This window comes from Mirounga leonina, unplaced genomic scaffold (genome assembly GCF_011800145.1).
Source record: "Mirounga leonina isolate KUSES-001 unplaced genomic scaffold, KU_Mleo_1.0 Mir_114, whole genome shotgun sequence".
NCBI classification, from domain to species: domain Eukaryota; kingdom Metazoa; phylum Chordata; class Mammalia; order Carnivora; family Phocidae; genus Mirounga; species Mirounga leonina.
The window spans coordinates 45,902,075-45,927,869 of NW_023270265.1; the positions used below are offsets into that span (position 1 = coordinate 45,902,075).

Here is a 25,795-nt window from a genome sequence, read left to right on the forward strand (position 1 = left end):
ACGGGCGGGGGGCGGCGGCGGCGGCGGCGGGGGCGCCGTGGCGGCGCCGGGTGGCGGGCCCTGAGCGCCGCGGCGGGCGCGCACCATGAACTCGTGGGACGCGGGCCTGGCGGGGCTGCTGGTGGGCACGATGGGCGTCTCGCTGCTGTCCAACGCGCTGGTGCTGCTCTGCCTCCTGCACAGCGCCGACATCCGCCGCCAGGCGCCGGCGCTCTTCACCCTCAACCTCACGTGCGGCAACCTGCTGTGCACCGTGCTCAACATGCCGCTCACGCTGGCCGGCGTCGTGGCGCAGCGGCAGCCCGCCGGGGACCGCCTGTGCCGCCTGGCCGCCTTCCTCGACACCTTCCTGGCCACCAACTCCATGCTCAGCATGGCCGCGCTCAGCATCGACCGCTGGGTGGCCGTGGTCTTCCCGCTGAGCTACCGCGCCAAGATGCGCCTCCGCGACGCCGCGCTCATGGTGGCCTACACGTGGCTGCACGCGCTCGCCTTCCCCGCCGCCGCGCTCGCCCTGTCCTGGCTCGGCTTCCACCAGCTGTACGCGTCGTGCACGCTGTGCAGCCGGCGGCCGGACGAGCGCCTGCGCTTCGCCGTCTTCACGGGCGCCTTCCACGCGCTCAGCTTCCTGCTGTCCTTCGTCGTGCTCTGCTGCACGTACCTCAAGGTGCTCAAGGTGGCTCGCTTCCACTGCAAGCGCATCGACGTGATCACCATGCAGACGCTCGTGTTGCTCGTCGACATCCACCCCAGGTGAGCGGGGGGCGGGGGGCGGGGGCAGGGCCGTGGGAGGGGCTCAGTTTGGGGAGGGCTCTTGGTGGGAGGAAGGGGGTCCTTGTGTCCCCCCCACGCCCCAGCTTGTGGCCTCGAGCAGGCCCCTATGCCACCGAGCCTCCATTCTTTCTTCTGAAAACTCAGGCGGGGGGAGGGACCAGTCTGCCGGGGGTGCTTAGAGCATCCACAAAGCAAACCACCAAAAACGTGGGTGAACCATTATGTACGTTTTTTGAGGCCTCGGGGTAGAAAGCAGAGTCAGAACTTTGTTGGACTTCTGATACTTCTTTGATGTGTTTGTAGATTTCACTTTAAACAGCACACGAGAAGGCAGTGATCTCTGCTCACTGCTTGAGTCCTTTAAAGGGTTCTAATCAGGCCCTGAGAGTGTGGCTTAGATGCTTGGGGAGCCCCTCGAGAGCTCTTGTGGGAACGTGCTGCTTTTCTGGGTCTTTCCTTTCTCTGTGTCTGGCACTGCCTCTGTCTCCTGATCCTGTGTGTGTGAGAGAGTCCTTGGGCTGTACCTTCCTCTGTAGATCCTTAAAGGAGCATCTGAAGGGCTCTTGAGGGAACTGGGGGGGGGGCTTCTCCTGCTCTTCCAAACGGCACTGCCTTGCGTCTCCCAGACTTGGAGGCCGGAGGCACCCGCAGAGGGGGAGTGTCACCCACGAGGCTCCTGGGAAAAACCCACCCACACCACCTGCACCCTCACCGGGCCACTGTCTCAGAAAGGCAGGTCGGGGTGGGCATTTCAGGTGCAGCCACTCCCTAGGAACTCCTGCCATCCCCTGGAGCATCTCGGGGAAGGAAGGAGGAAACTCTTAGCTGAGGTGTTCTGAGCTCACCTTGGTTTTCCTTATGGGAATAGGAACCCAAGGAAGGAAACAGCTGGTGGTGTCTCTGAGGACTCTGCCGTTTTAGATCTCATCACCCCAGGGAAGGGCAGCCTTCCCCTCTGTCGCCCAGGATGGCGCAGAAAGTGAGCTAGACAGAGAACTCCTCAGGGGGGTGGCTGGGGGCAGTGAGGGAGCTGGGTCCTTATGGTGTGGATGCCCCTCTCCACCCAAGGAGAAGCAAGCTCGTGGCTGAGGCGGAAGACTGGACGTGTCAGTCTGAGCAAGGGTTCCTTCAGTGTGGGTTGTTTCTGCCCATGAGCAATAGAAAGAAGAGCCCTTAAACTTCACTGTGTCTGCACACGCAAAGGCATGCACGCGTGTGTCCACTGTTTCGTCCCAGAACGGCCCCTCCTCATTCCGTGCCGGGCCAAGGCTTCCAGCCACAGAGTCTTCCCCACGGAATCATGTACAGTGTTTACACGTGAATGCCCAATAGCACAAATACACCAGGGCCCATGAACCCACGTGTGCACACGTGTGAGCCGCACGCACACAATCGCACGTGTTCGTGTGTAGACTGCACGTCTAACAGACGGGTCTCCACATGTGCACATGTCACAGGGGACATGTATGCACACCGACTACAAAGACACGGCTGACTCACTGCCCGCATCTGTTGACGGTTCAGTGTCGCTTTCGGAAATACTCCGCAGCCGCAATTGCAGAACTGTTCCCCTTTGCCATCACCCGGGACGTGAGGACCTCACTTTAGAAGGTGCATCCCCAGGACTTGACTGGGGCTGTTTTAGAAGCTGAGGGAATGTTGTTGAACAACCAGGACTAGAACGATTCCTATCACGGGCCCTCCCACCATGAGTCTAAGCAGAGAAGGCGTTGAACCAGGAGAGGAATCCGTTCTTATTCAGACCAGTGCAAGTCCCATCCCTGCTGCCTTTCCACGTTCCAGAACAGGAGGGGCCGTGGCTCCTTTTTAGCCCGTTTGGGATATAAGGCCATCTCCACTCTTGCAAACCTGTCACTGACTCCAGGCCAGCATGCTCCCTCTGGTCCCCTCTGGGGGAACCTTGACCCCTTCGAAGCCCCGGGATGCTTTCAAGAGCCCCGACTCGCAGTGCCATGGGGCCGTGTGGGACCAAGGGATAGCGCTAGTCTGCACCGGGGTAGAGGAAGGGCTCCTGGGGCAGGGATGGCCCTCGGCCAGTTCAGACAGGCCCCCCTGGCCGAGGGCCAGCCTGAGGTACGGCGTAGCAAGCAGATGTGATGGCACTGTTCCTTCAGTGAACCCCACCCGCCTTCTGTGTGGAGTCAGGTCCCCAGAGCAAGAGGGTGGGTGATGGGCACACACAAGGGGCACCAGCTTCCTCGCAGCTGATCCACAGCCTTCTTTCCTGGCAGCTCTAAACTCTTCCTCTCTGTAAAGGAGAAACTGCAGAGCTAGCTCGGTCTGACGGAGAAAGCTGCCCCTCGAACCTCCAAGCCCTAGGCACGAAGGCTCCAGAAAGATCAGCCAAGCCTCCTGGGCTGGTGTGGTGTTGACAGCCAGGGGCACCTGGGCATCAGCAGAAGCCAGACTTCCTTATCTGGACAGCCAGGGCAGCAGGTGGAGTCATTGCTCGCTGGAAGTTTTCCATAACAGCCACCACACTAACGGCCTCCTGAGACTTAATTGGGAGGGACCCGTTTTTGAGTTCCCTGAGGCCCAGGGTGACGTTTGTCAGAAAGCTCCCTGCTGGGGCCTGCTCTTCCCACAGAGTGTTTAACCCCGTGAGTGGCAGTCTAGACTCCTTGGTTTCAACAATGCCAAAAGACCCTCTGGTTTAAATTAAATCTATCCTGAGAGACGTTCCCCACTCCTGTCTTCCTGTGGTGGTTTTTCAAGTTGCGACATTTATAAAGCAATTAAGCATTCCTAATATTTATTACCCACCTGGTCCTCCGATTGCTCCATTTGCTTGGTTCTGTTCTTCCAAACCACAGCTCCGGACGAGGGATGGTGGGTCCTCTCCCTGGTGCTGAGAGTTGTGGGCTTTCACCTGACATGGGACAAAGGTGGGGTGCCGGGGCACCGACGGTAACATCCCTGGTCCCCCAGTCCAGCTGAGGGCGCCACTCACCAGGATGGGTCGGGGACTTCTCCACGGGATGGTGAAGCACACTCATCCTTGTGATCAGGGTCTACAGAGGGTTGGCTAAAGGGTCCACCCTGGAGGGCGTCCGAGCTGTGGCATAGAAAATGGAAGGGCCCATGGAGATAACCTCACTGTGCCCTTGATTTTACAGGTGAGGAAACTGGGAGACCCAGGGAAGAAGGGCAAGTGCACTTGCCTAATTTAACAGGTCTAGGATGTTTCAAGCCAAAATTTGTGCCTGGTTCTGACCCTAAGATTTATAGATGGGACAAAAGTGCAAATAGAGGCTCATAAACCATCTATATAAATATTTAGAAGTTCTAAATTAAGCTTACAAACTGTTAAATGAAATATGTTCTATCCTCCTACCTTGACAAGTATACATTTATACCACTCTGCAAGGCTGGGTTCAAATTTAGAATGCTCGGGCTCCTTGAAGTTCAGCCTCGTCCATGGTGGGGAGAGCTGAGCTGGCTCCAGGCACACGGCCCCTGCCTCTCCTCCCCACCCCTGGCTCTACCCAGCACCACGAGGAGCCTCCATTACTCAGGCGCCAAGCGAGCACACCTGTGGCATTGTCCGCCCTCGGGAGGATGGGCCTGGGGAGGGTGCCTGCTCACGTTCTGGAAGTAGAATCGGGGCATCTGGGCAGGGAATTCTGGGTTCTGGGTCCTTGGAACTTGATCTAGAATGGATGATGTGGGCTCTGGGTGGGCACATGAAGTCTTCATTTCATGGGGAGGGGCGTAGTCCCCCTCACCGTCCAGGACCCAGGATAAGGTCCCCTCTTGTGAGATCTGAGGACATGACTTTTCACACTAGCATCCTGACCCCAAACTCAAGGTCTGCTCCACCATCGGTCAGCCTGTTCCCTTGCCTTTTGTTTTGTTCTCGTTAAAAGCCAGAAAACAAATCTGGATTGCCCTGGGAGTACTTGGAGCATGCGTTCAGGACCGATTGCGGTCACCTGGAGGCCAGTGAGGGCCCAGACCATTGTGTTGGGCATGGTGGTGTCAGGGACTGGAAGATTTTGGCTGTGATTGCCTCATTTATTCACTTCAGATATTCCTGGCCTTCTCTGTTCATTCTGCCATTTATTGACGCGTACTGGGGACCATCTCTTTGGCCCCACATGTCACGATGCCAGAAAGCCCATCTCTTTGTCACAAGAAAGCTGTGTCCTATGGCAGTTCTCGGGAAGCCCCACGCTGGTGCACTTGCTTGTACTTAGGGAGGATGTTGCTGGCCAGGGGAATTTGGGGCCCCTTACCCTCTGCACTGCAGAGTCAGCCTACAAGTCTGAGGACTCCAGCTGCTACCCCTGTGCCCAGAACTATCTGGAGAATGCATTCCTGTGGCTAGACGCAGCTTGCTTATTGCTCTGTGATCCTATGGAGGGCAGTGGGATCTGGGGAAACACCCCAGATCCCGGAGTCAGGAACACCAGTTCCCTGGTTCTGTCCTAAATTCATTGTGGGACCCTGGGCATGGCGTAAACCCGGCTGGCCCTCTGGGTCCTCATCTTCAAATAAATAAAATAACAGCTCACAGGGCTACAAGATGTCAAGGAGCTCAGTTTTGCAAAGCTGTTGTGGGGGAAAAAAATGAGAGCAAGTGCAGAGTGATTTTATTCTGTTGTTCTGGGCGCAGGCGAGCTGCTCTCATCCTGTGCTTCACAATAATGATAAGCAAGAGGGTTGCACAGCTGCCCTGTCCTCCTTCTCCTGCCATCCCCCTGGCCTTACCTGGAAATCGGGGAGGGGGGCCTCTGGGCAGGGAAGATGGATCCGTCCTCTTGCAGGAGTTCGGGGAAGCAGCCGTGTGGTTCCTGACCAGGAGCGCCAGACCGGGAGTCAGTACCTGGGTGCTAGCTCCGCCAGCATCTCACTCTCTGGGGGAGGGGGGCAAGTTCCTCTCTTCTCTGAGCCTCATTTTCTCCATCTGTGAGCTGGGTTAGGTGGATGAGGGGGTTTCCCATACTAGACATGACTGTGTGACTGTAGGGTCTAGCCAGTCCGTCTCAGAGCAGAGACATGCCTAGGCCCGTGTGGATGCTAACCCAGACATGCATCCACCTCGGACACATGCGGCATGCCGAGGGTCATTAAGACAGTATCCACTGGGTTCCGGGAGGCCAGAGAGGGTCACAGAGCCAGCACGAGAGTCAGGAGTCAGCTCAGACCTCCTTCCTCTGGCATGGCCCCTGGTTGCTGCTCCTTCTGTCTTTCTGTCTGTCTGTCTCTCATACATGCACAGGGCAGAAAGAAGACTTTTATAGTGGGAGGGAGCCCTGTGGTTTTGGAGCTCAAGATAGTGCTGGAACATGGTAATCGTTCAGTAAACATATTAAATAGATAATAATCATGGTTAGCGTTTATTGAGTGCTTACTGAGTCAGACACTGTCCTAGGTACTTTTTGGATGTTAATCTCAATAAGACCCTAGGAGATAGGTACTCTTAGAACTGTCGTTTTAGAGATGAGGAGGCTGATGAACAGAGAAGTTTGTAACTTGCCTAAAGCCACACAGCAATTAAGTGGCAAAGCCTGGATTTGAACCCAGACATCGGGGCTCTGGGGCCACATGTTTACTACCACACTATTAACGAGAAAGGACTCCAAGTTAGTGGAAGCTTTCATGGTCTTGCTTTGTCCAATCGGCTCAGGATGTTTAAGGCTCACTTAAAAAAAATCGGTTTCAGAACAGGATTCTACCATCATCTCTTTTGAGGAGGTCACTTAAAAAGATGATTGAGACTTAATTTTCTAAGAGATTTTTTAAGGGCTCATCCCTTCATACCACATAGACGGATTAGGTGTTTTCTGGATGTCAATGTTGAGCTTTGAACTGCGGGCACCCACAGAAGTAACTTGTCCATACAATGCTTCCTGCTATTCAAAGCTTTGCAGGAACAGAGAGAATTATTCCCCACAGATTTTGACCGTGTACAGTAGTGACGTTGATCATTCCAGTCTATACAGTGTCCATTTTATTCCTTTCAGGTCACTGAAATGTGTCTGGTTTTCTTCCCAAAGACCTCCGAAGCTTTTACTTGGAGGTAAAAGCTTATCTGCTTATCTGCTTTTAAGTATTCCTCATGTCTTTAAGGAAGGACTATCTGGCGCAGCCGGGAAAGGGGAGACAACTGGGTCCTCAGCCCCTCAGCAGGGAGTTCAGTCCCTCCTGGGGGTGCCGGAGGAAGCTCCTCATTCCTCAAGAGCTTGCTAGCTGCTGAGTCATTTCTGTGCCTGATAAATGGTAGCTCTAGTTATAGCTATTATGAAATTCCCCTTGGATAAATGAGGAACCAGATTCAGAGAGGTTTAGTGACTTCCCCAAGGCCACACAGCAATGAGGGCAGAGCTGGGACTAGGACATCTCACTCAGAGCTCCTTCATTCATTGGGGTTATTCTGAAGCATCTGAGAAATGGACAACATCGTCAGGGTCACAGATGGGAGGAGGGCCCAGCCCCAGTGCCTCCATCAGTTTCTTTGGGGTACCCTTGATGTGGTGCTCATTTTTTAGGAGATACCTAGAATGCCTTATGCTTCTCAGGGGCTGAGTGTACCATGATGGCTCAGGATACCCAGCTCATGTCCCAAATCTCCAGCAATTCTCAAGTCAATTACATGAACGTTTGGGGGGAAATATTTCAATATTAAAACAAACGGGCCTGTGTTATGGAGAATATACCAAACACACATGCCCTAGGGTGACCATTGTCCTGGTTTGCCGAGTACTGATGGGGCTCTCTGAGGATGCAGGACTTTGGGTTTTAAAACCAGGACAATCTTGGGTAGACCAAGATGAATCGGTTACCTCATGGCACCCAGACATCCTGGGTGGGAACCTGTGCCTTCTCTCCATGCCCACCCATATCGTGCACATGTTACAAGAGCCAGAGGATGTTGGTAGAAGACTCTGCAGAGACCCAAGTATAAATGGGGAGCCAGGAGATTAAGACTGACTCTTGCTGGGTGACCTCAGACAAAGTCCCCCAGTCCTCCTCCCCCACTGGCTGTATTCTTCAGATTTTCTGGATAAGATGATGCCCTGGTGCCTCCCAAGGGGTTGGTGAAGACCCTCTCACTCATTGGGAGATGACACTCAAGCCTCCGAAGTCAGATGGCCTGGGTTCAGATCCCATTACCACCTGGGGCAACAGACCATCCTGGATTGCTCTGGGTGGAGGCAGGTTTTCCATTTTAAAACTGGGCCAGTCCCATGCAAAGCATCCAGGATGCGTGACTTTCTGTGCTAAAACCAGGACAGTGCTGATTACCCAGGACAAGTTGGTCATCCTATCACCGCTACTCACCAGCTGTGTGATCTTGAGCAAGTTACTTAACCCCTCTGTGCCTCATCTGCTTATTTGAAAAAAAAAGATTATAGTTGTATCAGTCCTCAATGTATAGAGAGAGACATTGTGAGCATCAATAAACTAATGCACATGAATCTCCATCAAAGTGTCTAAAATGGGACGGGTTAAAGCCTCAAGAAATGTGGGTTTTTATTAATATTAGTTATTATAAATTAATTAGTAATGTGATTTAATAGTAATACTTTTTCAGCCAGTGTGAAACCTGTTTGTACAAAACCGAACTCCAGTTCCCAACTCTACCTTCCAAGGCAAGGGGAGAAAGTCCTGCAAGAATTTCAGGGGCCTGTTTTAATTCAGTGTTAAAACAGTAGTCCTTGTGGAAGGAAGGGGAGGTCGCCCTGCCATTCATGCTGCTTGTGAACCTGGCTCATGCACATTCCCTCTACCCCTTGCTTTCCTTGAACAGACTAGGCTAATTCTGGAGCCGGGACTCTATAGGAAGGGCCTATATTATCGGCCAGATCATCTCCACATCCTGCGCAACTCTGTCTGCAGTCTTCCTCCTTGTGCATTTTTGGAATAATGTGATTTATTTTAAAAATACACAGTAGATGGGGTGCCTGGGTGGCTCAGTCGGTTAAGTGCCTGCTTTCGGCTCAGGTCATGATCTCAGGGTCCTGGGGTTGAGCCCCGCATCGGGCTCCCTGCTCAGCGGGGAGTCTGCTTCTCCCTCTCCCTCTGACTGCCCCCCGGCCCGCTCATGCTCACTCTCTCTCTCTCAAATAGTTAAAATCTTAAAAAAAAATAAATAAATAGTAGAAACACCTGCCCACCCGGAATCCCATGGAATGGAGCATGTGAGACCTTACGGCTGGACTGGCCCTTCGGGCTCTCTGACAGTGGTAATGGACAGCTCGCTAGTGCTCATGAATTACCCTGTGCCTACAGGAAATGGGTTGCACGAACCACTTCTCTCAGTTGGCGTGAGATGTCAGTTCTCGAAAGTCCCTGGAGCTGGTGGAGTCAGGACCGGGCTGTGGTTAGAAGCATAGGCAGCAAGCTCCTGATTCCATCCTCTAAGCTGTGTCCCTGATTTCCCAGAGACTTAACATTCTCTTAGCTTCACTGAGCTTGGTCCCTGAAGGAACCAAGTGACTCCTCCCTGTGACCCCCTAAGGCAGTGTCTATAGCTGCAGGCAGGGCTGAGGCTTTGGGATGGAAGATCCAGGACTGAAGGCGTGGAGGAAAGGAAGAGTCCAGGTCAGCCCAGGTAGAAAGGACCAGCTTTGAGAAACAGACAAGGGTTCAAATCCTGTCTCCATTTACCAGCTGGGCAAACCATTTGGCTTCACTGAGCTCATACTCTTCACTGTAAAACAGGGCGGGTGAAACCCACGTGGCAGGTCGAGCACACCTGGCAGCATGAATATCAGTAAAGACAAGAATTAGAGATACTACTCAGAGAATGTAGACTCTGGTGCTGGCATGCAGTAGGTGATCAGTGAACTTCATGAGTAGTAATAATGAGAATTTATATTTACTTGCACTTGGGCCTTGTGTTAATTGCTTTATGTGCTTTACGCATTGAACGCATTCCGTGCATCTGTGTGCTTTTTGCATTTAATTTTCCAAAGAGCCCTTGGTGGCATTTTATTATATTACTATGCACATTTCACAGATGATGACCCTGAGGCTTAGCAATGTCACGCACGTGTCCTAGGTCATGCACGTGTCCAACGTCTCACACGCCTATGGCCGGGACTTGACCTCAGGTCTCTCTGGCCCCTCCCGGAGCCCCTGCACTCAAGGCCCTGCCTGTGTTCATTAATAGCAAGTCATCCTCCCCTCTCTCATGCGCAGTGTGCGGGAACGCTGCTTGGAGGAGCAGAGAAGGAGGCGGCAGCGTGCCACCAAGAAGATCAGCACCTTCATAGGGACCTTCCTCGTATGCTTCGCGCCCTACGTGATCACCAGGTGAGCCTCGCCGGCCGGACTGGGGCTTTGGAGGGCCAAGCAGGGCCCACGTGACCTGGAGCAGTCACCGGCCTCTCTCTTGAACACATGTTTCCAGAGGGGGTGTTGGGGCGACAGTTTACTTCACAGGTTTGGTGAGAAGGAGGGCGCATGCAGCCTTCAGAACCAGAAGGGATGGGAAAGACTCCCCTTGATTCCCAAATCACATCGTCTAACCCTGTAGCCCCAAGAGCCCCAAAAGGAAAGGAAAGGGGAGAATGGACAGAGGAAACACCTTGCCCTGGTTGGGTTCCTACTGCCCACTGGGCCCGGTGTGGCCCCGCTCCCCAGGCGTCCTCTGCCTGGACACCCTGGTCAACAGCAGGCGCCATGTGCCATCGGCCCAGGGGGCAGGGAGCTCACCCCATGCCCAGCGAGGTAGGCCTGCCTGTCCCGCCGCTCTGGCCATCTTCGCTCCCATCCGCCACCGCCTGTGCCCCGAGGTGCAGCTTGCTGGCCGCGGGGCCGTGCGTTCCAAAAGCCAACCTGCTCTAGCTGCAGGATTTTTCTCTTGTGCTTCAGCCAGGCAAAAAGCATCATCCCATCAGTTTTGCACACTGGAGGGGAAAAAGAAACCACAACTCTGTATCCAGAATGGCTTCACTGTTTAGGAAGTTGACGATAAAAAGGGACTTTGATGTTTGATTAGGAAGCGGATGTTGAGCCTGGGAAGTAGGATCTGTGCAGTGTGTGTGTGTGTGTGTGTGTGTGTGTGTGTCTGTGAGAGAGAGAGAGATTGAAAGAGGACACAGCCCAGCATCCCAGCATCCCGTGGTGTCCTCAGCTGGCAGGCAGAAGGGACCCCCTGCCTGGCTATCTCCTAGGGTGGGCTTGCATGCTCTGGGGAGGAGGAGTCCACCGCAAGGTCTCCCTGTTCCTCTCGTGCATCCTTATCCTGAGCTGACATCTGGTTCCCTGTAGTACCATCCGTTTTCTTTGGCCCAGGAGGACATCTGTCCCCTCCTCCTAGGGGCCCTACTCCCCCATGGCAGCCCCCATCTTTTCTTCTCTTGGAGTGTCTTCCCCTGTCTCTTCACAGCCGCCTTCTCTGGGGGAAATCTCGCTTTGCATGTAGGACCTGGGACGGTCTGCAGGTCTCTGGGTAGGTCTGACTTGGGCAGAGCAAGAGCCGTTAGTTCTTCCTTCTAGAACCGTCGACTAGACCTCCCCTCCCCACTACTGACATCTTGCGTGGGATCCCCTTTCGGGGGGGGCTGCTCTGTGCATTGCAGGCTGTTAGCAGCACTGTGTCTTCTACCCACGACTCGCCTCTACCCCGCTCCTGCTCCCCAGTGTTCACAACTAGAAATGTCATCAGACACCGCCCTGGGGATCAGCATCACCCCTGGGTGAGAACCCTTGGTCTAGATGCGCCACATCCAGCCAGGATCCCGGAGCTTGCATGGATCAGGTTTTCCAAGGGACACGAAACCCAGGCAGAGACAAGCGGGTTTCTGTTGCTCTCCACGGGCGGGGCGACAGGGCGGTGACCAGCATGGGCTCTGGAACGTGCCCACTTGGGTTCAAACCACAGCTGCACTTCTTCCTGCAGTGTGACCCTGGGCCAGTGATACCACCTCTCTGAGCCTCCGGCCTCCCATCGAAGTGAGCAGTGCCTGCTGCTTAGGGTTGTTTTGAGGATTGAAGCCTTTGAGCATGGGGGGCATGGACAGCACAGGCCTGGCATGGATGACATCTGTGGTTGGCACTCCCTCCCTTGTACTTGTGATGGGCTGGTGCGTGCAGTGAAGGGATTAATCCAATGAGGAAAGAGGCAATGGGAGGGGAGGGCAGGCAGACGGCTCTCCTCTTAGATCCCACTGGAGAGGGGACCTGTGGGCTAACGACGGGAACTTGAACCCTCAGAGGAGCCTAGGTAATGTGGCTCCAGCTTTAAACTATTGGATTTTTCTCTGGCTTAATCTCATTTCCCAACAAAATTTTCCTTTTTTTCTGATTATAGCCTGGTTCATCTAATGGTGCCCAGAAAATAACGTTTCGGTAAAATTGATAGTAGATTCACAATGCAATATGTTCCCTCCAAATGGATTTGATGCATTTGGGGTTTTTAAAAATATTCATAGAACTGTTCCTCTTTTATGGGGATGAATGGCAACTTACTAAGGAGAAAAAGCTATGCCCAGAAAACCTCATACATACAAAATACGGCTTCGGGGAAGCCACTGCCAGGCCCGCTGCCGCCACCGACCCAGCTCCTATCTTGACTCTTTCTTTTTTTGGGGGGAGTGGTAAATTTTAATTTTATTTTTTTATTGAAGTATAATTAACATACAGTGTGGTATTAGTTTCAGGTGTATAATATAGTGGTTCAACAATTCTGTGCATTACTCAGTGCTCATCTGACAAGTGTACTCTTGATGCCCTCTATTTCACCCAGCCCCTGCCCACCGCTCCCCTCTGGCAACCACCACTTTGTTCTCTGTATTTAAGAGTCTGTTTTTTTGTCTGTCTCTTTTTTTCTTTGTTTCTTTTTTGTTTCTTAAATTCCACATATGAGTGAAATCACATAGTATCTGTCTTTCTCTGACTTGTTTCACTTAGCGTTATACTCCCTAGCTCCATCCATGTTGTTGCAAATGGCAAGATTCCATTCTTTTTATGGCTGAGTAATATTCCATATATATATGGAATATTATATATTATATAATATTGGAATATATATATATAACATCTTCTTTATCCATTCATCATCAGTCAGTGGACAATTGGGTTCCTTCCATATCTTGGCTATTATAAATAATGCTGCTATAAACAGTTGTTCATATATCTTTCCAAATTAGTGTTTTCATTTTCTTTGGGATATATCTCCAGTAGTACAATTACTGGATCATATGGTAATTCTACTTTTAATCTTTTGAGGAACCTCCATACTGTTTTCCACAGTGGCTGTACCAATTCGCATCCCCACCAGCAGGGCACAAGGGCCCCCTTTTCTCCATATCCTCTCCAACACTTGTTATTTCCTGTGGTTTTGATTCTAGCCATTCTGACAGGTGTGAGGTGCTATCTCATTGTGGTTTTGATTTGCATTTCCCTGACGATGAGTGATGTTGAGCATCTTCTCATGTACCTGTTGCCCATCTGTCTGTCTTCTTTGGAAAAATACCTATTCAGGTCCTCTGCCCATCTTTTAATTGGATTATTTGTTCTTTTTGTGTTGAGTTGTGTAAGTTCTTTATACATTTTGAAGATGAACCCCTTTTCGGATATGTCATTTACAAATATCTTCTCCCATTCCGTAGGTTGCCTTGTCACTTTGTTGATGGTTTCCTTTGCTGTGCAGAAGTAGGTGTAGTTCCAATAGTTTAATTTTGCTTTTGTTTCCCTTGCCTGAGGAGACAGATCTAGAAAAGTGTTTTTACGGCTGATTTCAGAGAAATTACTGCTTGTGTTTCCTTTTAGAAGTTTTATGGCTTCAGGTCTGACATTTAAGTCTGTAATCCATTTTGAGTTTATTTTTGTGGGTGGTGTAAGAAAGTGGTCCAGTTTCATTCTTCTGCACGTGGCCATCCAGTTTCCCCAACGCCATTTATCGAAGAGACTCTCTTTCCCCCACCGCCACCAGTCCACTCGGCTCCTGTCTTGGCTTTCTTATGTGAACAAGGGAACCGTCCTAAGCAAACCTCATAAAATATGCAAACATTCCCTCATTTCATTCCAGCACACATTTCTCCAGCACCTTTTCTGTGCAGAGCATAAAAAAGACCCTGCAGAGGAGGCGTGGGTTGGTGAGGTCCTGCAGGAGACCCCCTCTGCAGAGACACTGACCCCGTAGATATGGCCCTCGCACCCGGATAGAACACTATGTGACGTCATCCGATAGGTAGAGGATCCAGTGTTTCTGAGACAGGAGCGAGCTCGCCTGGCTGGAGCTTCCTGGACCAGCCTTGTGAAGTAGGCTTGGCTATGCTGGAGAGATGATCCAAGCCGAAGGGACAGCATGAGCCAGATTTAGAGCCCTGCATGGGGTTCACCAGTCATGGTTTCCTTTAGAGCACTTGAACATGGCCTGTCTGAATTGAGATGCACTGTAGGTATAAAATGCACACTGGGTTTCCATGGCTTAGCATGACCAAATATATATATACTTTTTATATTGATTCCATAGGGAATGGTGATATCTTGGATTAAATAAACTATACGATTAAAATTAATTTCACCTGCATCTTTCCATACCTGTGGCTTGCCGTCTCTTCCTATTGGACAGCACTGGTCTTAGAGAGGTCTGGGGAATGAGGTGTGCTGAAGCCCTTCCTCCCGGCACCGTCTTTCCCTTGACTTCTAGCTGCTCATATCATGTGTCCTTCACTCCCCTGTGACCCCCGTTCCTGCTGCGCTCCAAGAGTGCTCAGGACTCTCTGCCTCCCTTCCTTCCGTGTCCAGTGTCCTGCCCAATATCAGAGTTTATCAAGAAGCATCCATTGAGCAACGAAGTCACTGCCTCCCTCCACCACATCAGGGGCAACAAGGCAGGGGCTCTTGGACAGCCTGAATGGGGGGACATCAGGCCCCAACTAGGGTAGCAGGGAGCAATGTTTGTGGCTGGCACGTAAACACAGAGTTAGTCCCCATGAAATTATACCCCTCTTGGAACCACCTGCTCCATCCACACCCCTCCTATGAGTGAGGGGAGAAGAGATTCTGATGAGGTGCGTCATGTTTATGGTCACGGGAGGCCCCAGGCACACCCCAGGGGGTTGGGCATGTGCCCGCATGCTCATTACATGTGGGGAGTTCTGTGGGCTCCAGGTATGTGCTGGGCGTGGCCCAGGTCACATCAGAACCACAGTTCCACGGCCAGGGTGTCCACACTGCCAAACAGGGTGGGGTGGGGCAGGGTTTGCTCTCATATTCACCCCCGGGGAACCTGCCCCAAAGTCTCCCTTCTTGCTGAGAGTCTGGGCCAGGAACCACACACTGAGTATAGGGAGTCCATCAGATCACCCTATTGTCACCAACACTGGAATGCAGGTCGCTTCAGGTGGTGATGGATTCTCCTGCTCTTTTCAACCTGGTTTCCAAGTGTACACTCGACCCCCCACCTCAGTAGAAGCTGAAGACAGACTCTGTTCCCAAAGCGTAGTTCAGGATTTAACTCCTTGCTGGAAGGGATTCCTGTGGAGAACCTAGAGCCATGGGTATTGGAAGCGAAAGGTCCCTTCCTGGGCATCTCATCCAGGGAGCGCAAGCTGGCTGTGCCTTGGGGGCCAGCAGGAACCCACAGCCTGTGCCCAGTTGAGCATGTGCTGAGAGGCATCGTGAAGCCAGGCCGGGAGGGAGTGGGTGAAAAGGGCAGTGAATGAGCGCCTCCCCTGCCTGAGGAGAGGGGCAGTGGCTGTGTGGTTTTCAGTTCCTAATCAGCTGCCATGGGTTGCCAACTTGGCTTCACATTAGCGTTACCTGGAGAGCTTGAACCCCCAGACCTTACCCGGACCTCACACTGGACCAGTTAAATTAGCATCCCCAGGTGTGGTGCCTGGCATTGGTGGTTTTATTTATTTTTTTTAAGGATTTTATTTATTTATTTGACAGAGAGAGACAAAGCGAGAGAAGGAACACAAGCAGGGGGAGTGGGAGAGGGAGAAGCAGGCTTCCCGCTGAGCAGGGCGCCCGATGCGGGGCTCGATCCCAGGATGCCGAGATCATGACCTGAGCTGAAGGCAGATGCTTAACAACTGAGCCACCCAGGTGCGCCTGGCATTGCTGGTTTTAAAACCTCCCAGGGGATTCTAATCCTGAGTGGTATTGAGAACCACAGCTCCAGTTCTCACACACATACACACACACACACTCACACACACTTCACTGATGAGGAAACAAGCCTGGGTTGTAGGGGGCCGTTGCATTGCCTAGAGTCTCGCACTGAGTCCGTGCTGCATCTGGGCCTCCAACCTTAGTGGGCTGTCTACCAGCTCTTCAAACTCTCAGAACACTCCAGTGGGTCTTCGCAGACCCCAGCCCTCTCCTGCTTTCTCACTCACGTCTGCGGCTGCGGCATGAAAGTATCTTGGCATGCAAAGATTGCTCCCTGACTCCCTTCCCCAGATCCCTCTTGCCCACGGGGGTAGGTCACCTTGTCAAATGACCATGTTGTATTGGGATTCTCCAGAGAAACAGACAAGTAGGACAGACACATAGGTCGATAGATTGACAGAGCGATAGATCGTAGAGAGAGTGTGAGAAGTCCCCCAATCTGCCCTGTGTAAGCTGGAAACTCTGGAAAGCTGGTGTGAGAGCTGATAGGAGAGCTGATGGTATGAGTCATGGCCAGAGAAGCTGAGATGAGATGTCCCAACTCAATCAGTGAGGCAAGAAAGAAAGGGGCAAATTCCTCTTTCCTCTGACTCCGGCTCTATTCAAGTCCTCAGTGGGTTGGCTGAGGCCCATCCAGTTGGGGAGGGCAATCTGCCTTATTGAGCCCACTGATTCAACTGCTAAGTACGTTTGGAAATGGAATGTTTAGTCTAGGCACCCGTGGCCAGTCAAACTGACATGTGACATTAACCATCACACAGGTCCTCTGGGACTCAGGCAGCCAGCTGCCCCTCAACAGGCCTTGTGGAGAGCCACCCTGCCCTGGGACAGGCAGAAGCCCTGGGAACAGGGCAGGGGTGGGCCCTGGAGAGTTCCAGAGCTCAGGATGAAGGAGGTCACCTCCTTGGTCACACAATACAGGCTCTCCTGGGGGCGGTAGGCATCTGTGTCTCTCCAACCTGCCAGGTGCTTGGTTGATGATGGTTCAAGTGAATTGAGCTCAGCGGCAGTCTGAGGCCTAAAGAAGCAACCAGAATATGAGGCGGGTGTGGACCGTGCCAGGAGTCAGGTCCCTGAGCTGTGTAGAGCTCCTGGCTTCACGAGGATTAACAAGCACCAGGAGGCAGCATGTTGGGCAGAGGTGGGCCCGTGGGAGCTAGGAGTTACGTTCTGGCACCAGGTTAGCTGGACCTGACATGCTGTGCCTTCCAGGCACTTTCATGTTATCTTCATGGACCCTACAGTGCTCCCGAGGGGTGGGCTGGGCAAGCCGTGGGAGCTGCACTCTGCAGACGGGGGAACTGAGGCACAGAGAGGGAAGGAACTGCAAAGGTCATTGGGCTCACAAGGCACAGGGAGCGGGGCGGCCTGAGGCCAGCCTTGGATAGCCACGGAGCAGCCCCCGGGACTCTCCGGATGCAGCACCGATTCATTGTTCTCTACCTCGCTCCCTGCCCGGAAATGACAGTCAAAACCACTGAGGCAGCAACTGCCAGACCCTGTGGAATTCAGAGAGGAAAAGTCAAGAACCAGAACCAGCTCTGGCTCCGAAACGAATCCTATTGAGTCCCACCTCTGTGCCTGGACCTGCGCCACCCTCCGTGCCTACGTCCCATCCTCATTTCGAGATGAGGATACTGAGGCTCAGGCAGGTTCTAGCCTCGCCCGATCCAGGCATTGACTCAGCCGGGGTCCCAGCTCGGGTCTGCCTGGAACCAAAGCCCGCGCCGGGTCCCTCGCGCTGCACTGCTCTGCTTCTCCTCTGGGAACACAAGAGCTCCCGCCTTCCTCCCAGAAGGAAGTAGGAAGGCACTCTGTGCCGTGACCCACTAAGAACCAGAAAGATGCTTTTTGGGGGATGACCGGGAGCCAGCTGTCCAGGTGTCACTTAAACCCGTCATTGAGCTGCCGGCTGGGAAGTTCATCTTTGCCCCCCCTCTCTGCAGTGACTGTCTATCCACGTGACCTGTTTTGCTGCTTGCACCCATTCCAGCCTTATAAATGGGGACGCGTGCAAGAGGGCAGGTCTGCATCGGGACCACCGTGGTGAATGCTGGGAGCTGGCAGAACTGGAACGCTGGAGAAGAGAAGGGGCTTCTGCTGTGAGCTCTGCCAATTTTTTGAGTTGATCAGGAAGATCTGGCTGGCTGGGAGGGGGTCCCCAACTATTCCCATCTGCTTGATAATTTTCTTAGGTGGGAAAGCATCATTCCTGGGTCAAGAACCATTCAGGTCTTCAGATAGGTTCTCAAGCTCCCCTTCTTGGAGAACACAAAGTCTTGATAACTGCACCTGTCCCCTCTCATTGGACACCTGTAATGCACCGAGGGGTTACCAGGACATACCTGATTGCACCTAGTACAGCTCTCCTGTAAGGTAAGTATTAGAATCCTCGTCCTACAGAGGTTCAGAGGTGAGATGAGTTACCTCAGGTCACAGGAGTAACAACCGGCAGAATTAAGGGTTAAAGGTCAGTGTCAAGCCTGTTGGCAATAATTTAGCCTTGCAGCCATGCTGCATCTCCAAAGCCTGGGGACCAGGCAACTGGAAATATAGAGATGCCCATCTACAAGGTGGATGCCCATCCAACTTCCTATGCCCGAGCATCTCAGTGTGAACCCCGACATAGCACCCAGACTCTTATGGGTAAAGGCAGGTAGAAGTGGTGGGTTTGCATGGGGTCACCTCTGACGACCTGGCTGAGAGCAGCTTGGGTAGACCTGGAGTAGGGCCCAGAGGCCATCAGCTCTGGCAGCTGGACCTATCAGTAGACTTGGTCGGCACAGTGCGGACCGTGCAGCAAATACCTTTCAGAAAGACAGTCCCACCAACTGTCCCAACCAAAGAGCCACTTATATGTGCACCTTGGGGCATGTCAGATGACCGTGGAGAACATTTGGAAATCTCCACCTTCACTCTTCCTGGGAGTCACTACCGTCTATTACACACTCATACTGGCTCCCATGTCCTTGAAGCCCTGATGGGTCACATTTGACTTTTTCCAAGTGTTGAGCAGGGTCTGAAGCTCTGCAACAGATTCTCATCCAAAAGCTCTAATTAATTTTTTCTGAATTAAAATTCACTTGTCTAGAAGCATTCCCAAGGCTATTATCTCTGCAGCGACATATGCTTCCAAATAATTACGGTTGTCCCAAATCACCGGAGTGCGGCTCTGAAGCATTTAGTGGATCTGACAGCACCATTGTTGTGGCTTTTCAAAGTCATGGAATTACGGAGATGGCAGAGCGGTTTAATATGCAGGTGGTTGTCCAGTGTTAGTATTCTTTTAATAAAATGCCTTCCATTCTAATGTCTCATGAAAATGTTAAGTGTCAGCTTATTACTTACAGGTCTTCAAACACGTAAGTTCTCCCGGAGTCTTGGGAAGACATCAGGCTGGCTTCCCAAAGAATGTTCTGTGGCCCACGTTGCCTTTGGTGCATAGCGTGTGTGTGTGTGTGTGCATGCGTGTGCACAGCATCGAGGGGAGGAGAGATGAAGGAGGTACTGAAGGTGCACAGAGAGGGTGCTAATTTACCGCTTTCCAAGCAAGAGTTGAAGGTAAAGGGCTTTGTACCCTGGAACCGGGTCGAGGAGCTGGGAGGGGCATCCTGGCGCCAGGCAGGCACGTGGTCGCTGGTGCCCACAGCCCAGCCTTCCAATCCTGGGTTTTCCAGGCCGCGCCGTGGTTCCTCCTCTGTACAGCAGGGGGGCCTCTATCAGGGGTTTGAGACAATGTTTGTGAAGCCTTGAGCCCCAGGGGACCCGGAAGGGGAGCTGAGTCTACAGCTGTTCATCTTACTGGTCTGTCCTCAGCCCAGAATTTAGTTTCCTTGGAGATTCTCATTGTTGAGCAGAATGGAGACACTGGTCTCTCTGGAGGTTCAGAAAATGTCTTGGAGTTCTGGCAAAGGTACCCCATCCTCCCTGCGGGGACCAGGACTGCCAGGCTGCCGGGTGGGGATGAGACATAGGGGTGAAGGGTGAGGGGGCAGGGGCTCCCCGGCCTCATCAGCCCTCTGTGGTGACAGCCAGCACAGGGACCAGCCAGTGACCTGGATCCGAGGGCTTCCTGCTGAGAGAGAGGAGCATGGCTCCCTGGAAGAATCCCCCTAACAAATACAGGGCAGAGGGGTGCAGAGGTGGGGCCAGGCACCTAGGACTGGTGGAGTGAGGCGCGGGGAGGGGACCTGCGGGGATCTGCTGTGCGTCACCCTGAGTCAGAAGAATATCCATCTCTGGGTTCTGCTTCCGACGTGTGAACAGGCCCCAATCCAGTGGCATCTCACACCTCCCCCCCATCCTGGCAGTGCTCAGACGCCCCCGGGTACTCGCGGCACACCCCTGAACCACGTGCAGCAGAAGCACCTGGAATGCTGGAAAAGCGGGCTCCTGGCCCTCTTCCCCTCTCCCCAGTCTGCCCTGCGGACCTGGAGTGTGGGCTCTCACCCCAGAGGGTTTGAGTGGGGAGCTGTGTCAGGGCATCAGGGGCAGGAAGCATAAACGTTTCCCCCTGAATGAAGCCTGCTGGCAGAGGTTTTCCTGGTTCATATCCCAGGCAGTAAATACATGGAGAGTCACTTTGGTGCTTGATGGAAGGTCAGGGACGGGGGCCAGCAAGCTCTGCTTCCTGGAGGTCGAAGAAGAGGCAGTGCCCAGTGCTTCTGCAAACGCTGGGCTCTACCTCGCTGCACACAGGGCTCTGGGAGCGGGGCAGGGACTCAGGGCCTTGTTGTGTTGTTACAACCGGCCCTGCCTGACCACCCCCTGCGTCCCCAGGGGCTTCCTCACTGGGTGTGTATTAGTTTCCCAGAGCTGTCAGAACAAGCTACCACTAACTGAGTGGCTTCAGCAATAGAAGCGTATTGTCTCAGTTCCAGAGGCTCGAAGTCCAAGATCAAGGTGATGGCAAGGTCGGCTCCTCCTGAGGCCAGGGACGAGGGAGAATTTGTTCCAGGGCCTTCCCCTGGCTTCTGGGATCTGCTGTCAGCTCCTTGGCTTGTAGGAGCATAGCCCAGTCTCTCTGCCTTACATCTCCGCATGGCCATCTCTCTGTGCCTCTGTGGCCAAATTACCCCTTTTATAGGGACACCGGTCATGTTGGATTAGGGGCCCACCCAACTCCGGGCTGACCCCATCCTTACTGATTACGTTTGCAACAGCCCCACTTCCAAATAAGGTCACATTCTGAGGTCCTGGGGGTTAGGACTTCAACATAGGAATTTCGGGGAGACAGTTCAACCCACGGCAGGTGATACAACAAAGTGTACCACATTATGTATACCTAAGCCCAATAATCCCTAAACTTGGGGCTCGTGGGTCAGAGCCATCCAGGGCAGGAGGAGGGAGTTCAGTCATCCACCAAGCGCTTTTCCGTTTCCCTAAAGAGAGACAAGGCCCAGAATGGCAGGAACGTGTAGCATGCAGAGACCTTGCCCACACGGAGAAGAAGACGTATCTGAACAATAATGCCCCTTTCCTGGAGGGGAGGGCGCTCGGAGGGGCTGAGCGGAGCTAGACCTGGCGTAAGATGGGCTGGAGGATTCCCTCTGCACTAGGTCATCTGGAGGGGGCCACATGGTATCCCTGCTCAGATCTAGAATGAGAAAGAAGCAGTGTGGCAATGTGGAAATCCCGGGCCCCTCGAACAAATGGGGACCTGGAACTGGGAGAGCTAGGTGGACGCAAAGCCAGTCACAGCAGGTGCACAGTGTGGGGCAGGGCTCCACGTGCTCAGAGGTGCAGGAAGTGGGTCTGCCCGCCACCACCTCCGAGCACAGAAGGGGGTGGCTCGGCGGCAGCCCGGCCCTGCCCCTCCACCAGAGCAGCATCCAGGCTGTGCAGATCCAGAGCATCTCTTTGCCTAGAGGCCCTGATGAAGGCCACACACTAGCTTTTCAGAGCAGGAGTCACTGTGTGGACCATGGCCAGGGGCAAGTGACAAAGTCCCGGGCAGCACGGAACCTGTGGAGAAGGGATTCTGGGTCTGGGGGAGATGTAGAACTCCTCTTGTTCCGTCTGCGGTGCAGGATCTGAGCCCCAGCACTTGGGCTGCTGTTGGTGGAACCAGGTTTCCGTGTAGGAGCCTCTGGCTCCCTGAGCCTGGGTTTCTTGGTCTGTGAAATGGGAATAATTCCCGCTCTACAGGATCATTGTAAGAGGAGAGACTGTGCACATCAAGTACTTTGCCCAAAGGAGACACGCAACTAACTGGGAATTATTATTACTGAACCTGGCAGAGAATTGAGACTTTACATAAAATCTCTGAGAAGCAAACAAAATAAGTTTTCTCTTAATTATCTAGCAGTGAAATTTTACATCGTCTCAAATCATTTTATTCTGTGAAATCTACAGAACCTGCAAATAATCATGTTGATCTTGCCAGATGGCTTAATGATTTTTGGCTCTTTTAATAAGTCCTCTCGGGAGAGCCAAGAACACTAAGACTGAATTTAGCGACATACAGGAGAGCAGACATTTTGGAAAAGCCATTTGCCATCACATAGCAGCAATGTGTTGGCATTCAGCTATTTCATTGTTATTATTAGGTGTGAATTCTAAATTCAGGGTTTTTGTCCCCTTAAAGTCATCACTTCCCAAAATAGGTTTCTTAAAAGTGCAGCTTTCCCAAATGCTAACAGCTCCATTTCCCCATTCAGGCTAACGAGGCCATGAGCAGAAACGAGGCCACGTTCTCCCACGAGGTCAGAGAGCAAGGGTAGCCAGTGGTTCTGGAAACAGAAAGCCACACAGGGGGGCTTCAGAATGGGTTCATTAAGGGTCTGTTCCAAAAAGGGGTATTGCGGGACCTCTGGGTGGCTCAGTCGGTTAAGTGTCTGCCTTTGGCTCAGGTCATGATCCCGGGGTCCTGGGATCGAGCCCCGCTCAGCGGAGAGCCTGCTTCTCCCTCTGCCTGCCGCTCCCCCTGCTTGTGCTCTCTCTCTCTCTCTGTCTGTCTGGCAAATAAGTAAAATCTTTTTTAAAAGGGGAGGGCATGGCAATGGAGGCTTGAACCCTACCAGCTTTCTCTTCCTTCCCTGCATGAGCTTGTCCTCACAGCCTCAGCCCAAAGAAAGCCAAGGAAAGCCCTCCGGTTGGCGGCACAGAGTGACGGCCCGAGCTCAGTCTGTTTTGCGGCCTCCCCTGGGCGGCCCAGCGCACTGAGAACCGCCGCTGCCTGCCATCATGCAGAGAGCACGGGCCCCGGGGGAAGACAGGTGCCGGACCCCAGTTAGAGCACAGGAGGCGGGCCTTCCTCTCTCACTCCCTGCTGTGTGACGCTGGGTGACCCCTTCTCCTCTCTGGGCCTCAGTTTCCTCATCTGGCAGTGGGCAGGGAGAGGGTAACTTGGGACTTCCAAGCTGTGGCCTTTTTGACCTTACATCCACGCTGGATAAGGTCCAAATATGGCCACCGGAGCTGGACACACTTGAGAAAGAGTAAGTGGCTTGATTTGGGGGGAATTCCATTTACACCGAGGAAGGCTTTCACTTCCTCACAGCCTGGCGTTACCACCACTGAGTGGAGTTTTTCAGTGGACATGGGGGGACTTTCAGAAAAATGCCCCTTTGAGACATGGGCTGTATCTCCCACGTATCATGAGGTCACTTGAGGGTCCCCTGACTGCTGCCGTGGCCAAGGGCCACCAGAATCGGAATCCCGGGAAGAGGCCTTTGTCACCTACGGATTCTTCCTGATGCAGGATATACTTTGAGCTTTGCAGAATGGTTGCAAAATTATTCTCAGCCCTCCCTCCCAGGCAACCTTCTTAAGAGGGTGGAGCTGGATTTGAAGCAAAAGAATCAGTCTCTTCTAGTTGTAGAGATAATCTTATTCAACCGCCTCCTTTTTCATATAAAACCAACAGGCCCAAGGAAGGGAAATGACTTGCCCAGGGTCACATAGCAGGACGGGAGCAGAGTTGGAGCCAGCGGCCAGGACACAATTAGCCACTAGCCTGTTTCTTAGGTAAGCCTGGGTTCCAGAGTCAGACAGACCTGGGTTCAAATCCTGCCTTTGTAGTTTGCTGACCATGTGACCTTAGGCGAATTACTCAACCTCCTTGGACATCTATGGCCTCACACACAAAATGGAGGCAGTCCCATCTCCTGGGGTTCCCCGAGGTCACACGTGGAAAGTGCATGGTTACTGCAGGAGCTGAAATGAACTAAGGGCCTGGTGGATGTCCACCGTCCATCCCTGTTACTGCTGTAAGTTGTAGTCCAGGAGGCAGTCCCAGAGAAGCTGAGGCTTGGCCAGGAGGCTGTGCTCTCAGTAACGGGCTCCCCGTGTCTCCGCAGGCTGGTGGAGCTGTCCTCCTCGGTGCCCATTGGCTCCCACTGGGGGGTGCTGTCCAAGTGCTTGGCCTACAGCAAGGCCGCGTCTGACCCCTTCGTGTACTCCCTACTGCGATATCAGTACCGCAAAAGCTGCAAAGAGATTCTGAACAGGCTCCTCCACAGGCGCTCCCTGCACTCCTCGGGCCTCGTGGGCGACTCCCACAGCCAGAACATCCTGCCGGTCTCTGAGTGAAGGACGCCGCTCTTGCTGGAGACTGAGGAATGAGACAGTTGGTGAGAAGCGGGGAGGGAGGGCTTGGGCTCCTGGGTGGACACCCCCAGCTGCCACCCACCTGTGCGGCCAGCGATTCCGGTTCCCTGGCTCGCAGGGGCCCTGAAGCCCGCTTCCTGGTTCCTCAAGGGCAGAGGCTGGACTGTCCCTATTTTGCACCAAAGGATGACCATGGTTGCTCACTCTGGGTTTTTCTTTCGGAGAAGCTCCTTTGGGCTCCTGGACTCACCAGAGACTCCCCAGGAGTGACGCTGAGTCTGGTCTTGATCAAGGACACGCGGTGCTGGTGGCAGGTGGGGAAGCATGGCATCCACCTGCTTCCTAACCACTAGGTGTTGGGCTCCATGCTGAAGAATAGTGGTGGTCTCCACGGGACATCAGTCATGCTGAAAGTGCGGTTGGCAGTGGCCATTCGGCCTTACGTCCAGGATGGCTGCTCTTCTCCACGTGGAAGTGGCGGCTGCTTTAACCCAAATATTATCCAGCTGGGACTCACTAAATTGTGCTCAGCTGGGACTCTTGGGACCCTGAGCCCAAGGGGAAAATGTTTAACAACTAGCGGCTGCCCATTTGTTGCCGAGCAGTGGTCTTAGAGATGGTTACGTTGGATTAAACTCTGGTCCCCCACATCCCCGCAAAAGCTAACGTCTGTGTGTGTAGACAATCTTAGCATGAAAATGGTTCAAATAGGCAGGTAATACATGTGATAATGTTCTTGGAGGTCTGACCTTGAACTCGCCTTCTTCTGATTCACACGTCATAACTATTGGAGCCAAGGAGAGGCAGGAGGAAGGTGGCTGCCTGGTGCCCCCACCCCTGGGTGTGACCTGATTTTGCAGGAGGCTTTTCACCTTGTCTCACACATCTCGTCCGGCACATTCTGTGAGAGCCACCCACAAGAACTGACCTGAGCAGGGTTTTAGCGTTTGTTCTAAGGCACTGGGTTCCAGGATCCCCCAGTGGCTCCACGTCTAGTCTCCGTGAGTCTATCAACAAGAAGTCGAGGCTGTCCCAGGTGATCAAGAAAGTGCCCTGTGCTAGTGAAGGGAGAGTGACATTTTTATTGACAATGATAACTTCAATACCTATGCCAACCCACTGGCAGCCCCATCTTGATTTATGGAAAACCAAGGTGAGTGGGCTGAGATTTCTGCCCATCCGTCTTTGTTTATTATTTTGGAAGACGTGTGAATGCCAAGAGCAGTTATTTCTTGGTCCTCTGTTCTGATGCCTCTAGGTAGAAAGGGTGGGGAGCCACAGACTCCGAGGGCTCATTCTCTCTTTCCAGCTCTGTATGTCCTAACTTTGGAAGTGCAGGGGGGAGGACACGGTCCAGCAGGGACCAACTGGGAAG

General features: G+C 53.0%; 1 protein-coding gene across 1 annotated transcript; it reads left to right on the forward strand.

Annotated features, from left to right (window-relative positions):
- The first annotated feature begins 85 nt into the window (after positions 1 to 85).
- GPR26 (G protein-coupled receptor 26) lies at positions 86 to 24,443 on the forward strand. Its single transcript, XM_035020929.1, has 3 exons — positions 86 to 753; positions 9,943 to 10,056; positions 24,171 to 24,443. Exons 1-3 carry the CDS (start codon positions 86 to 88, stop codon positions 24,400 to 24,402), a joined length of 1,014 nt encoding a protein of 337 aa, XP_034876820.1. The 3' UTR covers positions 24,403 to 24,443.
- The last annotated feature ends 1,352 nt before the right edge of the window (positions 24,444 to 25,795 follow it).

Excerpts from the sequence above, each read along its gene's own strand:
- GPR26 (XM_035020929.1), top strand. The coding sequence starts at position 86 with ATGAACTCGTGGGACGCGGGCCTGGCGGGGCTGCTGGTGGGCACGATG. Across the intron at positions 754-9,942 it reads CTCGTCGACATCCACCCCAG|TGTGCGGGAACGCTGCTTGG; the intron begins GTGAGCGGGGGG and ends TCTCATGCGCAG. Across the intron at positions 10,057-24,170 it reads GCGCCCTACGTGATCACCAG|GCTGGTGGAGCTGTCCTCCT; the intron begins GTGAGCCTCGCC and ends GTGTCTCCGCAG.